Below are 16718 nucleotides of genomic sequence, written 5' to 3'. Positions count from 1 at the left end.
TTTATTCATGTTCCTCCGGTCCATCTCAGGTCTACCTAACAGCGTGTACCAACAATCTTCAACCTGCTTAGTATGGTCGAAGCAATGTGCTTGCTTTGCCAGAAGGATGAATACAGCTGCTAATGTGATTGCCAAGTGGGCCATGATTGTTGTGTGAATATAACTGCATCAATATGGCCTAATTTCCCCAGGGGCATTAAAAGAAGCTCTGCTGCTTAATCCTGCCCTTTCCTCCAGTCTGACTCTGACCTTCCAAATCTGGTGGGGCCATCAGTAGATTTTAACTGATGGGTTTCTGGTGCTTCCTTTACAACGCAGCTCTTCAAATTTCCAGAGGGACCCATCCAGGGTGATGCCTAACCATTCATCATAGAATATTTCCGACAAAGAGTAGATGTTCGCCTCACACTGTGAGGAGTCAAAGGCACCTTATTGAATTGCAGCTGAGCTTCAGATGGTATAAAGGAGTTCTAGGAAGAACTGCATGAACACAGAGAACCGACTAAACAATAGCATCTTCTGTTTTAGTGTGTGAAAAGCCAGACATGATCCATATGCACAGTAACAAAAAGATTACTCCCCCCACAAGGACGCTCTCCTTTGGTGCTGCAGCTATAGCTGGAAGCAGTTTTCTGTTATAATACTTTAGACTGTGTAGTATTTAAATAGTGCCTAGTGTGGTGGGACAGAGCTGTTGAACTGTTCTTCCTTCCTTACTCTGCCAAGGTGAGACAGGGTGGTGGCATCCTTCACTGTCTGCCTGTGTCTATTTGGCAAAAGTTTGTGCTCCTGTTCTCATATTGACAAAACTTCCATTTTCTGAAGCCTTCTTACCTCTTACAGCTTCCTTGACTCTTCATTAACCAATGTGGCACCCTCTTGGCCTTGGTGGTCCATTTCCTGATGTGAGGCATACATTCTAGGCCTGCAGTTGAAGAAAATGGCTCTGTTGCTATTGCATCTAGTCAGGAGATAAGCTAATATAGCTTTTATGAAAACACATTTGCTTACACGAGCTGTTTAAATTGGCCTTTTGGTCCCATCTTCTTTTCGTGGTGGGAAATACATTTTCATTGGTTTATCCAATGTAGATGACTTACTGTTGCTGTTAGATAGAGCCTGAGCAGTTAAGGCTGCTTCCTGTAATTCACTTCATTAAGTCAGAAGCAAAGTGCTTTGAAATACATTGATGCTTCACTAAAATAAGTCTTTTCTTTACAATTGTGTCTATCACTGTGAGGAAGATATTGCTGTAGCAGAACTTGCCAAGGAATGATGCATCTATTTGATATAGGGAATTGGATGCTGGTCAGGAAGGTTCAGGTTGCAATCCTATTTATGCTTAACAATGAGTAAGTCCCAGTTTACTTCTGAGTAAACATGCACAAGACCTTCTTCGCCCCAAATTGTCTGGGTGGCCTTGGGCATGTTTTGTGAGCCTGTTAAAATGTGTGTCTGTCAAAGTGGATGGATGGATAGAATTTTAGATTTGGAAGGGTCCATGGTGATCATCTTTTAGATCCTCCTGCTCAATGCAAGATCTAAACTGTAGGATACAACAACAGCATCTCTTGAAGAATGCTATGTAACTTCTGCTTAAATAGCACCAGCATAGATGCCACCACCATCTTCCAAAGCAGTTTGGTCCAGTGTCAAACACATCCTATTTAGGAAGGTTTTCCTCTCATTTAGCCAAGATCTGCTTCTCTGCATCTTCCACCCATTGGTTCTCATGCTGCCCTCTGGAGCAACCAAGAACAAATTCCCTCCACCTTCTACCTGACAGCCCTTCAGATATTTGAAGACAGTTATCATATCCTCACTGGGGAGGGCATTCCGTAGTTGGGGTGCCACTACAGAAAAGGCCCTTTCTTCACTACATCTCCCTCTCCCTCATTTCAACAGAACCTGTGCAGGAGAATTTCCTAGAGGATTGTGCCCAGTCTTTCCACCCCTCGCAGCTGAGAATACAGTTAGGTTTTATCTGTTCTCATTTCCTTTAGCTGTAGATTCAAGCTCCGCAAAGCAAATAATTTTTTAAGCTTCTCTGAGACTCAAGCGGTGTTGTTGTTTTTCAGAAGGCACACTGAAAAAAATCACTGCAAGCCAGTAAGGTTCTTCTTCTCAGAAAGTAAATGTGCAGAGTCAAAGATAGATACAAATAGACTGCCAGTTACAGTAAATTCCCATCTTGTGTGTCAATAGATCCAGCCTTGTCAGATGAGAAAATTAAAATGTTATTGATCAGGGAAGCTAAGCAAAGCTTTTGAGAAACTCTCTGTTTGAAAAATGCTCCTTGTTCTGCCTTGCCAGGGCAGGTGCCTGGTTGAAGAGGCACTGGGCAAAGTGTCCTTTGGGCACCCTTTTGGTCCCCCACCCCAGAGTCAGGTGTGGTGTGGATGATGCCACTGCTGCAGGCAAGTTTTCTCAGTAGAACAAATGCCTCTTCTGAGGCAAGTGAACTCATTCTGCCACACACACAACACACAGGCAGGTCAGTGCCTTCAAGTCACACTTGCGGACGTTCCAGAAGCAATTGGTTGGCCACTATTAGAAACAAGACTACATTGTGCTTTCTCTGAGCATGCAGGACTCTTTTTTGTTCTCTTCCTCTTAAGTACTATTTTGGAGTGGGGAACCTTTTTTTTGCCCTGAAAGCCACATTTATTTCTGGGCAGCATTCTGAGGGCTGCATGCTAGTGGTGGGCAGGGCCAAAGGCAAAAAGTGGGCAGAGCAATGAATGGCAATTTTACCTTTGTACAAGAAGTTAGGTTATATGCGCACTCTCACACGCCTCCTTTATCCTCCATTCAGACAAGCAAGAGGTGTAATCAGAGTTCAAGTTCACACTCTAGCTGGGCAAAAGCACGGGTGGGTGGGTGGGGAGGGAGTAGGACCAGTGAGGGATATGGCCTGAGGAAATTTCTGAGGGCCACATGGACTCCCAGATGGACTACGCCCAGGCCTGATGTTCCTCACCTTTCAACAACAACAACAACAACAACAACAACAATATATTTACACCCCGCCCTTCTGGCTGGGTATTCCCAGCCACTCTGGGCGGCTTCCAGCAAAATATTAAAATACAATAGTCAGTTAAACATTAAAAGCTTCCCTAAACAGGGTTGCCTTCAGATGTCTTCTAAAAGTCTGGTAGTTGTTTTTTTCTTTGACATCTGGTGGGAGGGCATTCCACAGGGTAGGTGCCACTACTGAGAAGGCCCTCTGCCTGGTTCCCTGTAACTTGGCTTCTCGCGGTGAGGGAACCGCCAGAAAGCCCTCGGCGCTGGACCTCAGTGTCCGAGCAGAATAATGGGGGTGGAGACTCTCCTTCAGGTATACTGGACCGAGGCCATTTAGGGTGCTTTTCCAGTGCTTTTCTTCTAGAAAAAAAGGTGCCGATACTCCGTACCCTTGAGTACCATCGGGGGGAACTATGTCTGTTTCTTTAATACAATAGTGGCACCCTCCCTGTGAAACACTCTCCCTTCAGATGTCAAGGAGATAAGAACTACATAACTTTTAGAAGACATCTGAAGGCAGCTCTGTATTGGGAAGTTTTTAATGTTTGATGCTTTATTATGTTTTGATATATGCTGTAAGCCGCCCAGGGAAACCCAGCCAGATGGGCGGGGTATAATAATAATAATAATAATAATAATAATAATAATAATAATAATAATAAATGGACATCATAGACTGGATGAATGGTGTCATTCATGCATGTATGTGAATTATCTCATTTGTGAATGACTAGAACACAACCTCCAAGGGTGGAGTCACATGCCTTTACAATCCATTGATCCCAGTTTATAAATTAAATGAAGGAAGTGTGGTTGCCAATGGGATGAGAAACCCTAACCACAGGACACAACACAGGCAACAGGTCAGCTTTGCCTCACAGGATGTACCTTTGTATTGCCACATTTGATTTCTGCTCACTTGCTGGGATAAGCTCTTATTTGCTTGGTTTCTTCGGTGGTTCACGGTAATTAACTCACAGCCATGCACCATGGGATGGTATTGAAGCACCAGGGCAATCTAAAAAGTCCCATCTTCTAAATAATTACTGGTTCCCAGCAGAGAAAGTTGCTGATGCACTTTTAGAGAACTGGGTAATTAAACATGGCATGTGATCATCTAAATTAGAAACAGGAAATGTGCTTCCAGCTATATAGCTGGAATGTACCTAGCATATATTCCATTGGTGTCAAATCTGTTGCTAAATTTCCAGTAGATTTCTAACTGCAATAAACATGAAAAGGCTTGACTATAAGCTCCATTCTGACATTTCCCCTTCTTCAAGCTAAACAGTTTTGATAGTTTTGTTTTCAGATTTCATCCATAGCCCATTTCAATTGTTAACAAACAAAGGAGTTCATTCTTTCCTTTCTTTTGAATTTCCTTTCTGTTTTGGTTCGTTCTTTTACTTTGCTTCATGTTGCATTATTATGATACCATTTTACAACACAAGCCCATGCAGAACTACTTGGAATTAAACCCCATTGAGTTCAATGGGCCATACTGCAAGGTAAGTAAAAGCAGGGAGTAAGATGTTCCTGCTAAACATCAGGAAAATCTTTCTGACAGTAAGCGCTGTTCAACAGTGGAACGGTCTCCCTTAGGAAGTTGTGCTTTTAAAGCAGAGGTTGGGTGGCCACCTGTCATGGATGCTTTAGCTGAGATTCTTGCATTGCAGGGGGTCAGACTAGAGATGACCCTTGGGGTCCCATCCAATTCTACAATTCTATGTTCCTATGATTTTATCACTTGATTGTAAAAAACAAACAAAAAAACCCCTTTATAGAGATTTACAAATAAGATAAACAAATAAGGCTAAATAAAATTACAAATGTCTAGTTTGACCCTCACCTAATCTAAGGTTAAATTGTTATAATTTAAATTTCGGCATATTTCTTTTCTTCCTCTAGCTTAATTTATTTTGTCTTTTGTAAATACACCATGTTACACAATATATTAGATTACAAGCCCATCTAGGCAAGACCTATTTTTCTTAGGCTTATATCTTTTAGGTGTTCAATAAATTATGAATATTGGTATTAAACACATCACTTTCAACTGAGTTATCTTTAAAGAATTATGCTGAGTGCATCAGACTCCTTCATGCATTGCTTTGTACCCATATATCTGGTTGGTCTAGTACTCATATTAAACAAGGATTTCCCTGACATATTACCATTTCCTAATTACTTTGAAGTAAGACTTGGAACTTGCCTTATCAATCACAAATTGAGTAATACACCATATTACGCAGTGTCTGGTGATCTTCTGAGGAGTCCTGCATACTTGAACATTTTCTTAGTGTATATTAATAGGCAACTCCCAACCCAATCAAAGAAATTGGATTGAATGGAGCAATTTTTACCCCCAATATTTACAGATGGTTTGCCCTTTAAGGATCTGAGTTCAATACAAGGAGGCAGAGCCTGGAAGAAGTAGTCTGGGCCAGGGGTTCAGAAAGAGGCTTTGTCAGAGCAGGCTTCAGGACCATGGATAGCTGTATCAGAGCTATCCACTGTCTTGCAACTCCCGATTCATCTTGCCTTGTGGCATCCAACCAGAATACACCACTTTTCTTATGTTCTTATTGACCCACTAGGGTTCAAACTATGGTCTCATGTTCTGTGATTTTATCCTTCACATTTTAAAGCTAAAGTAGCCTGTGGCGGGCCAAGTCTCCTCTTTCAGAGGACAGAGCTGGGATGGAGGAGAAAGTTGATGGAGGGAAAGACAGAAGAAAAAGAGAGGAGGAAGAAAAGAAGGAGAAAGACAATCATATGTGCTGAAAATTAAGCGCATCTCTTGGTGTAGGTGGGTGTAAATGGTGGCCACTGGTTATGAAAAAGATAGAGCCTAATGCAATAGAAGGACAGGATTGTTGTCAATGATTATGGTGAAGGTGGGAATGAGAAGAATGAGAAGAACTATAGCAGCAGCAGCAGCCTCTGCAGATCCAGGATCACACTGGAGGATTCAGTGCTGGCAAAAAGCAAGTAAGGTTAGTTGAAAATAAATGTCATCCTAAGGCAAATGCCAGGAAGATTAATAGGAGGAGTCTAGGGGCTCCTGGCTTATAATTCTAATTCTAATTATAATTCCTGACTCATCAGGATGCTGCAATATAAATACATCAGTGGTTTATTTATTACCTATTCTGACTTAAGCAGATAGGTGGGTACTCACAAATGACTTATAATAAAATGGAAACATTTCTCTCCACAGTTAACTAATTTGCGCTTGCAATGCTCTTGCACATAGTCAAGCCATACTTTGCATGTTATTCTGCAATCGGACCTTGGAACCCTGTGGATGGTTGCTCTTTTTTCACATTTATCCTGGTCTTGGCATGTGTGCCATGTTCATTTGCCACGAGAAGATGCTGTTGTTTTGCTTGCCGCTGATCGATACTTTGGGGTCCCTTGAGACATCCTCTTTATTGTGCAGTCATGATGATTTATGTACCTGATGGTATCAGGGCTGTTATACAGCATTGTGCTTTCAATACTGCCTGCAAAGGTTTTGGGGTGAACATACTGCTTCATTTCCAATCACTGCATGTCCCATAATGTCCTGCTAAAATCCTGCAGCTTTTTTTTACTAAAAATGTGCCAGGATTTTCTTGTCCCACTTTGGTTGCATCACAGTGCAGGGGTGCCCCTCCAGATGACATGATATGCTGCAGAAAACACCAGCAAAACAAAACTCCATTCTGGAGGGGCCCTTACAGCATTGAGTTGTGACTTCTGCTTATTAAATGGGAGGCAACTTCTACTGTTAGCTTAGTGACTATCCACAAATACCATGATAGGCACTTTAATTTAAGAAAGTTGCTCAGATGAGCATGAGCTCCCCTTCTTATCTCAGACAGCAGTGACCCTCACCTCAGGCATATAAAGTGCTTCTCACAATTAGGGCCAAATTAGATGTAACATCAAATGCATTTAATACAAAGATGCATCAAAGATACTTTTTTAAAAAATGTAAACACTGCACCTGGGGAAGGCTCCCTGAAAGCTATCAGAATCACAGCAGATAGAAAGGCAAAATATAACTTTAAAATGGCTGTTTGCATTGGTGCCAAAAGGGTATTTCCTCCCAATATGGGATTTCCTCCCAATGGAAATAGTAATTTCAGATGAGCAATTTTAGTTTGGACTGCAGCTGCAATTCTGATAATTAGCAACAACCACCCCCCAAAACATTCATGGTGTTCATGGTGAATGCAGACACATTTAATGACCCAAAGTTTAACTGGGTGCAGGGGATTGCCCTTTCTCTGCTAATTTCTGCTGCTTGGGGTGGGTGGGAGGTGTTCACCGTTTTCTCATCCATTCTTCTTTCCTAGCTGCACTTCTATATGAGGGAAGCAGCCTGCAAACTACCTAGGTAAGTTAAGAAAGAAGGGACCCCTCTTAGCCCACTGCTACTTGTTGGTAGTGGGGCACTAAGTTTGCATTGTTTGTTGCAACAATGACAGTAAAGCACAGAAATTGCATGTGCTCTTGGACTACCCAGTTCATGTTCTCCCTTGAGATTTGCTGGCCACACTAGATACTGTAACCAGGCCATCCAAATTAGTAGCACTCTGAAAAATCCTGAATTCATGAATATTTTGCAAGGAAGAGGTCCCCTAAGGAGACCATTGTTTCTCACAAGTGAAGCCTCACTTCTCTGAGAATAATATTTCGGGAGGATGTCTTGGAAACATTTGTTTCCCCAGCAGAAGGAGGGGTGATGCTGCTCGATCAAAGCACCCTTTTAGAATGGAGATTGAAAGAGGTGGGTTAGTGGAACCTATCCTGCTCTCTAAGTCCCAGAGCTCCAACAGAACTCCAAGGGATCAAAACATGGGCCAGAGTAGCCATGTGTCCCTACTTTAGAAACAACAGCTCTCTCTTTGAAGGGCTGTGTCCAACTTCATGAAGATGCCCATCATAAGTCAGCACCTGGACAGCAAATACACATCAAAAGCCCCCTGGTCCCAGTCTTTCCCACTGTGCTGAGATGCAGTGCATTTCCAGTTAGATTCTAGTGTTTATTTCTGAATTTGAATCTCTATGTATAAATTAACATGCGCTCAGAACTCATGTGCCCCATTTTGTCCTCATTGGCTGTTCATAACTAATGTTGAAGTTCAACTGCTAATGCAGCAGAAATGGGGGAAGGGTGCCATCATCTTGCCCTTCACATCAGGCAGCAAAATGTCTTAGCCTAGCCCTGATTTGTTGCACCTGTATGCAGAAGGCCTCAGATATAGCTCTGGACATCTCCAGTTAAAAGAATCGGGTAGACAGCGATGTAAAATCCCTCCATTTGAGATACAAGGAAGCCATTTCTAGAGTCAACATCTATGGGCTAGGACCTGGTATAAGGTAGATTTCTGTGCTTCTAACCATGTGCTGGTCTCAGTAGAGCAGGCATAGGCAAACTCGGCCCTCCAGATATTTTGGGACTACAACTCCCTAGCTAACAGGACCAGTGGTCAGGGATGATGGGAATTGTGGTCTCAAAACATCTGGAGGGCCAAGTTTGCCTACGCCTGCAGAAGAGAATTTGTCTTTTACTTGTTGGATAGGACTAGAAGGCTGAGATTCTCTTTCCAGGTACAGAGTTCTCAAGCTTTAGTTATGGTGGTGTAACCCACTGCTTATGCCAACTCAGCTATTCTGCATCAATTAGTGTGATCTAACCACTGTTGTCTCTGAGGAGACCATGTACTTCTAGTTTATATTCCACCCACTCCTTTCCAAAGGCCTAAAGATGCACATATGGACATAACACTGGTGATCCACTGTAATGTAATGGATAGGGTGTCAGAGTAGGAACTGGGAAACCAGTGTTCCAATCCCTACTCAGTTCAGTGGGTGACCTTGGGCCAGTCACTGTCTCTCAGCCTAACCTACCTCACAGGGTTGTTGTGATGGCAAATGTTTGCCACCTTAAACTCCTTGGAGGACTCTTTGAGATATAATGGTAACGATAATAAGTGATAATAAATTGGTGAATTCATACATAAGGATAGTTAAAGCGACAGGACTTCAACATCTTGTAAATCCACCAACATTACATTAAAAATAAAGCAATCTTAAAAATGACGTGTGATTAAATTCCACGTGCAATAAATCTTTCAAAGCCCCCAGACTGCTGTCATCATCGTCCTCCTCCTCCTGTTTTGCTATGTTATGGATACGAGCCTTGTCTGTGGTATTGGAGATCATCATAGCAAGTCTCACATCAGTAAAAGAGATTGAAAGGGGCTGAGAAGATGTTAAATAGAGAGGCAGGAGAGAGGGGTGTGATCAGCTCTCGTTGAGAACCTAACAAGGCAGAAGGGAGAAGAGGGACTCGCGACACCACAAGTGCAGCCGTGACATGAAAGAGAGGCTGTGAAGAGGAGGAAAAAGACAAGGATCTCCTTATTCTTTCAAGCACCATGAAAATAACTATCCAAATCATGTGCATCTTTCTGTTGATAACCTTGTATGAGTGTGCAGTAATCACAGGGGTAAGTTGTTCTTTTCTTTCTACTTCGCTCGTCTGATTCTAATTGTGGCAGAAGGTCTGGCTGGGATGTGTGGGAACTTGTGCCCCATTTGCTAGGAAGATGGGAGCATGATTTTGGCAAGTGTGGGGCAGAAGCAAACTAGAAGCCTGTTCTCCAGAGCAAAGGTCTTCTTGGCAGAAGCCCCAAATCTGCATTTTAAAAACTAGAATTGCTATCATTTAAGGTCACGGCAATACTTACAGTAGCAATTAGAAAGCTGTGTTACCTTCTATTGTCAGTTGATATAAATGGCAATGCTTAATTCAGATTTGGGCTCCACTACTTAGGTCTAACCACTGCATTGGTAAAGTTGATGGGGCAAGCCTGACTGAAAGAAGTGAACTCTGATTTGCATGTTAATATGTTTAGAGCCAGGGTGGAAGAAATGAAGGGATGGCTTTCATTTTTTAATATGACAGTAAAATTGTTACTTTACCCTTTATTAAGGACATACATTCATTTAATGCAACTTCAGGATTGAAAAGGGGGGAGAAAACAAATCTCACCCTGCAAAATGACAACAAAAGAAATCAAACATCAAAAGAAATGGACAAGAGTGACACAATATATTTTAATTATTTAAGGCTTGCTGTATTTTCAGCTTCACAAAGCTCCAGGTCCTGGAATCATGGAACTGGGTGCAAATATTGAAGTTTTGGGGGGGGGGTTGAAAAATATTTGTGATCACAGAGGAGGGTGGGGAATTAAAATGTGGCCCTAACCCATTTATGTAATGGTTCAAGAGTTTAGTGTGCAAGCTAAATGAATGTCAAATTATTTTTCCATCTTAATTTTTAAAAACAACAATGCTGAATTTGACTAGCAACACTGAATAGTAAGAATTGCTTTTTTTGTCTGCGATGCAGAATAGTTCTCTAAATGTTCACTATAAACACAACCTTAATTATTGAAATGCTTTTCTTCCTTGATAGTGGGTAGAATCACACTAAATCAATTCAGAGCAAACCTATCAAAATTAATGGACCTAAGTTATGTCCATTACTTTCAGTAGGTCTACTTGAAGTAGAACTAACATTGGATACATAGTTTTTGCCGCTCAGTATTACTGATTTTGTCAAATTTGTTTATTTCCAATAAAGAATTTCCTACACAAAATGATGAGAACCCCCCCCCCCAAATACTGCTGTTTCAAAACTTAAAGTAGCTTTAAAATGCCTATTATTACCAGAGCTGGTGCAAAATTTACATTTAAAGTATATTTTAACACCTAATTAATACCTCCATGTGTTAATTAAGGCCTTTATAGAAGATTGCAGCAGTTTATTCTGTGTTTAGAAAAATGGCAAAGGTAGCCCCAGAGATGTTTCATAAGTCTCAGTATTGCATGGTACACTACTCATGTGAGAAGAGCACTTGCGTGAGCAGCTATTTCCACACAGCAGCTGATTTCTACATCAGCTCTAAGGCAAAATCCTGTTTGTGGTTGGAGAAGGGCTGTAGGTCAATGGTAGATTGTCTGCTTTGCATGCAGAGGGTTGCAGGTTCAATCCCCAGCATCTCCAGGTACGGCTTGGGAGAAATCTCTGCCTGCAATCCCAGAGAGCAGATGCCAGCCAGTGTTGAGAATACTAAGCTAGATAGAGCAATGGTCTGATGCAACATAAGGCAGCCTCCTATGAAGCTGCTGGGAAATCTCTTTAGAACTGAAGGCTGCTTAAGTGTTTAGAAAGCTGCTGTTATATATATAAAGATGGCATAGAGGTGGCAGAAATTGCTTTGCAAAAATGTGTAACTATCAGTGGGATTTGCCTAAAGAGTCCCATCAGCTGATGCAAGGACTTCCACTTCTTCAATGGACAAAAATATTACGCAGTTTGGAGTAGCCTATTCTTCTGAGAAAAAAACAGTATTCTTCTGTGAAAAATAAAGTTGCTTCCAAAGATACGGAGCACTTATTTAGATGTGGCATGGAATTTTTTGTGATATAAATGCTTTTAAATAACTTCATAAATACTATTCTATATAGGTCTAAAACAAGTAGAATTCAGATTAATTCAAAGTCAAGTGTCAAGTACAACTGTTTCGTCAACACTCCATCACAGTCATCTTCCCCAGCCCCCCGTCTCAAACAAGGATGAAACTGTCAAACATCATATTCTAATAACTGGGTTGTGGTAGTTTCATTATTGATGGGTTACTTCCTGTTCCTTAAATAATTCTGATGGCTTCAATGTGATGTCTCATGAATAAGCTTGGCAGAACTTGATTTTTATTTGTGTGGCATTTCCTTGAATAAGACTGATACTTATTTTCCTCATCTTTACTTAATTTAAACTATTTGAATTTTAACAGATGCAGCAAATTGCATTATTACGTATTTGTCCTGACTTTTATCTATTTAAATTGTCACAGCTGTGTGAGTGAGTCAGATGGTTTTTGAATGACAGTGGAAGTAGATGTTTTAAAAAGATCAACCCACTTTAGGGCTACATCTATAAACCAATAACCATTTTTTTAAAAAAATATGCAAGGTTATAGCTAGAAGGGATCTTATGACATATTATCCAATGGAGTGCTCAGTGGCAAGATCCATTATGTCCACCCCACCTTTCAGAGGGTGGAATCCAATGTAGCACTGAGTCTCTCCTTCACTCCTTCCCCACATGACCCCTAGAGCTTTTCTAGACGTTTCCCCAACCTTCTGGGGAAGTGTAGGGCAGACACTGGGGGGCGGGGGGCGGGAAGGGAGTTCCCATTACACAAGCGGAAACCATTGTGCCAATGGGATACCAAATACAGTCCAGTGTAACCAATTCATCAGATTTTCAAGCTCCAAAAGAAAAAGAAAAAGAAATGAGGAGTAGTCAGGTGGGATTGCAGAGTGGAAATAAACAGATTTAGTAAGAGCTGCACCAAAGGCAAATTAGAGATGAGCTTGCAGTATCTCCAAATCTGGGAGAGTTGTGTACCTGATGGGATACCTGCCAAAGTCTTCAAAGTGTGAGGAATTGAACTTACACAACAACTTCACAAGCTCATTGAAAAAATCTGGGGAGAGAGATCCCAGCAGACTTTAGGGATGCCAAAATTATCAATCTGTTTCAAAAAGGTGATAGAACGGATTGCAGAAACCATCGAGGCATCTCTTTACTAGCTGCGGTCGGCAAAATTCTTAGCAAACCGTCTCATAACACTATCTAAGGCTACTCTTCCTGAATCCCAAAATGGTTTTAGAGCTTCTAGGGGGACAATGGATATGATTTTCACCACTCAATTACTTCAAGAAAAATGCAGAGAGCAAAACCAACCCCTGTATATGGCATTTATTGACCTGACTAAGGCCTTTGACACTGTAAATCGCAATGCCCTGTGGACTGTCCTTCTGAAAATCAGCTGCCCAGATAAATTTGTGAGCATCCTTCAGCTCCTCCATGTTAATATGACAGCAACAATCCTAGCCACTTTCTGGATGTTCCCACAATGCCACAGAGAGATGCTACATGCTGGGGAAAATAGAAACAATGGGCAGCTCACAGGTACCCACCACAGATCGCTGCAATGCTGTTGGCTTCAGGAGAGGAGCAGGCACACTGGGAGGCACTTACCCTTGGTGCCAGCCTTGTCTAAATGTTACTACTGCTTACACAAAAACCTGTGCCCCTATAATCACCACCAACATGGCTACTCTTCCTACTCCGCAATGTCTCCGAGACATAATGGTTTTCTTTCTATCCTAAAAAGCTCTTCACCAGAGATGGGCACCTTTAAATTTCCTAGATACAATTGCACCTCCAGTCAAGTCAGTTTGCTGCCAGGAATAGTAGTTTCCTCCATGTTGCTAATTCATACTACTGTGGTGCATCTTTCTTCTAGGCCTGTGAAAGGGACCTCCAGTGTGGAGTTGGGACATGCTGCGCCATCAGCTTGTGGCTCCGGGGGCTCCGGATGTGCACGCCATTAGGGCAAGAGGGAGATGAATGCCACCCCATCAGTCATAAGGTATTTGCAAGTGGCCACGGCCCACAAACCAACATCCTTTGTTTTTAATGTTCTTAATGACTGCTGATGCACTTTTTTTTTTAACAGAGTTGGTCAGATGGAGGGGAGCACATTTGGACAGGGTGCTGCCATGCCTGAAGGGGTGTGGAATGTCTCTGAGCAGTGGTTGGCTTGTCTGTCTGCTTGTCTTCAGGCATGGAGGCAAGGACAGAGTGGAGACAGAAGAGGGACAGAAGGAGAGGGACATGATACATCTGATGTGGTTGCTTTCTGTCTGATCTTTGTACATGTCTGCTGGCTAGTATTAGAGTCCAACTTGTAGTATTTGTAGATGTCTATTTGTACTCATATTTGCAGTTTAGTCCAGTGAATAGCTTTTGGGATGCAATAGTTAATTGCTTCCACCTCTTGAACCAGATCTGGCTGTGGACCTGGGAGTTCTAGCAAAAACACAAAGTAGATTCCACAAGTCTGCCCAGCTCTGTTCTAAAGCATTTACCTTGGGTTTCACTGATAGCATATTATTAACATTCTTCATTTTGTGTTTTCTCTGAAAGGTCCCTTTCTTTGGAAAACGGCAACATCATACCTGTCCATGTTTGCCAAACTTCATATGCTCCAAATTCATTGATGGTCGATACCGATGTTCAATAGACTTCAAGAGCATGGACTTTTAATGGAAAGGAAAGCTGCATAGTCCTTCCTAATCTGCAGTGCATATTAAACACATCCTTATGTCTTTGACATCCTATGAGAACAATTCAGTGTCCATTTACACAAGCATTGTCCATTGACATTAATGGAGTCAGTGATTCATCAACACCCAAGAATTGTGCTCACAAATGAATCAGGGGAGATTTTATAATATAATTGATTAATTGAAATAAGTTTGGGGAATTGCTGTTTGCACTCCCTCCTAAAAAGGCTGTTGATCAGTTGGGCTTGTCCAGAGCAGACTCTCCAACCCTACACAAGTTTCAGACTACACCCCCCATCAGCCCCAGCCACTGATTTTTAAAGGTTTTCACATGCCACCCTGCATATGTGTGTGTGAAAAAATCAAATCAGGATTACAGTATGGGAGGTTCAAATCTTTCCCCCCAATAAAATCTCCTCTGCAACTGCCAGCTGCCCTGTAGGACAAAACCTGTAGGTACGTTCCCCTAGTACTGTGGTCTTGGTTATATTTCTTCCTCCTCCTCATCCATGACTACTATTAAATCTTGAAAGTTCAAAGTCCCATCTAGTTTGGCCCTGCCCCAATTTTCATTATTAAGGCCTGAATAAGTAGTATAAGTTTTTTTGCTATTGGGTGAGCTCTGCAGTTGACATGCACCCCTCTACTGACACACACAGAGGGGGGGGGAGATAGGGAGAGTGCTGTATTCTTCCAGTACCAGTTTCCAGGCTTCCATATGCTCTGGATAGACTTTTACTTCTTCTCTTAAACACTCTTCCACCTCCACCCCCAACAACTCAGCCAGTGGAATTGTTTTTCCTGTTTATGTAGATACCATCCCACAGATTATTTTTAAAATTATTAAAATAAGAAGCCAATTCTTAAATAAATAAAAACCTTGAAACGTTCCTCAGGGGGACGGCGGGAGGGAAAGAGAAAGACAAGTGATATGATTGCCACAAGGACTGACCACATCTGCATTCCACACAGCTAGTTCTCACTGGAATCAAGAGGAAAGCCTTGCTTTTTATCTTGACTCAATTTGACAATGTGTACATCTATTGAAAAATGGGCTGAGCGTGAATTCCTAGCAGACTCACTGCTGAAGATGTGTATATCCGAATCGCAGCCTGAAGTACATTGCTTTGACTGTGGATTGAAGCCCAGAATTACGGGGCCTGAATATGCCATATAATATGGAATGTTTCTCTGTAATGTGTACATTTGTTTTTTTAACCATCAAGTGTGCTGTATTGTACTTTGAATTATTTTCCTGCAGTCGTTCATAATATTATATATGTATGGAACTTCTGTCTCATTGTGAAATTGTGGTGTTGTTTTGGGAACTCTTTGTCTGGAGGCAGAAGGTCAAAGCCTTTTCATAGATGCTTGAAAAAGAGGCCACTTCTTATGACATAGACAATTCTCCTACTTTTGCCACTGATAAATAGGTTTTACTGTTTTTGTACAGCTTCAGAAACCTGTTTCACCAATAGGACAAAAAGAAAATTGTGCGAATGCACTATGGGAAGAAGACCCTGCAGGATCAGGTCAAATGGCCCATCTAGTCCAACATCCTGTTCTCCCAATGGCCAACCAGATGCTTGCAGGAAGCCTGCAAGCAGGAATTGAGCACTTTTCCCACCTGCAATTCTGAGCAACAGGTATTTGGAGGCATGCGGTGTCTGTCAGTGGCAGTAGAATATGACCATCATGGCTAGTAGCCATGGGTAGCCTTGTCCTCTATGAATTTGTCTACTGCTGTGCTGGTTGGCCCTGCTATCAGCCCTGTCTGCAATATGGGGCTGAGATTGAACTAGTCTCTTACACAGAAGTCTAAGGAGCAGGTAAATGGCCCATGTGCTTATGTTTGTGGCCTATAGATATCCCTGTTGTCTATCCCTCTGGCAAGCCTGGGTTCACGTTCCACCTTGTCCTTGGGCAAGTCTCCATTTTTCACTTGGCTCCCCATCTGTAAAATGTGAATAATAGTGGTGTTCCTCACATTATCATTTTGAATGTGACAACTTTGCACATTTAAAATATCATGCAATAAACCCCACTCCATGTGCCAGACAATGAGAGGTTTGTGCAAGAGGCGATGGCCAGCTAAACGAATTCATACTTGCCACGTACAACATCCTAAAAAGGTTGCTTTGTAGAAAAGGTGACCTACAGCACCAGAGCTCTTTATTTATTCACTAAGATAAAGTTGGTAACTAATGTGTTTTGACTCATTTAAGTACTTCAGTGTCAAATTCAAATGCCCTGTTGCATCATGACAACTCACGCACAAATCTAATAAGGGAAATATGCAATAAAATTGAATTGAGGAAATAGAACAAGAGAATAGGGAACCCTGTTGGATCAGGCCAAATGTTTGTCTAGTGCAAATGCCTATCTTGTACCAAGTTGAAGACTAAAAGTGCGAGAAGAGGGAGGATAATCCCATTGCATGGACAGAAATCCTTGTACTGATGGGACAAGGGATATGGATATCACCCATAGTTCTT

At 41.9% G+C, this 16718-nt stretch overlaps 1 protein-coding gene across 1 annotated transcript; it reads left to right on the top strand.

Moving 5' to 3' along the window:
* Nucleotides 1-9205: 9205 nt before the first annotated feature.
* On the top strand, nt 9206-14627 carry PROK1 (prokineticin 1). Its single transcript, XM_053392798.1, has 3 exons — nt 9206-9527; nt 13401-13526; nt 14084-14627. Exons 1-3 carry the CDS (start codon nt 9456-9458, stop codon nt 14201-14203), a joined length of 318 nt encoding a protein of 105 aa, XP_053248773.1. The 5' UTR covers nt 9206-9455; the 3' UTR covers nt 14204-14627.
* The last annotated feature ends 2091 nt before the right edge of the window (nt 14628-16718 follow it).

The sequence above is a fragment of the Podarcis raffonei genome, chromosome 6 (assembly GCF_027172205.1).
Source record: "Podarcis raffonei isolate rPodRaf1 chromosome 6, rPodRaf1.pri, whole genome shotgun sequence".
In the NCBI taxonomy this organism is placed as follows: Eukaryota; Metazoa; Chordata; class Lepidosauria; order Squamata; family Lacertidae; genus Podarcis; species Podarcis raffonei.
This window is presented reverse-complemented; position numbering and strand designations above follow the sequence as displayed.

Excerpts from the sequence above, each read along its gene's own strand:
- PROK1 (XM_053392798.1), top strand. The coding sequence starts at position 9,456 with ATGAAAATAACTATCCAAATCATGTGCATCTTTCTGTTGATAACCTTG. Across the intron at positions 9,528-13,400 it reads AGTGTGCAGTAATCACAGGG|GCCTGTGAAAGGGACCTCCA; the intron begins GTAAGTTGTTCT and ends TCTTTCTTCTAG. Across the intron at positions 13,527-14,083 it reads GCCACCCCATCAGTCATAAG|GTCCCTTTCTTTGGAAAACG; the intron begins GTATTTGCAAGT and ends TTTCTCTGAAAG.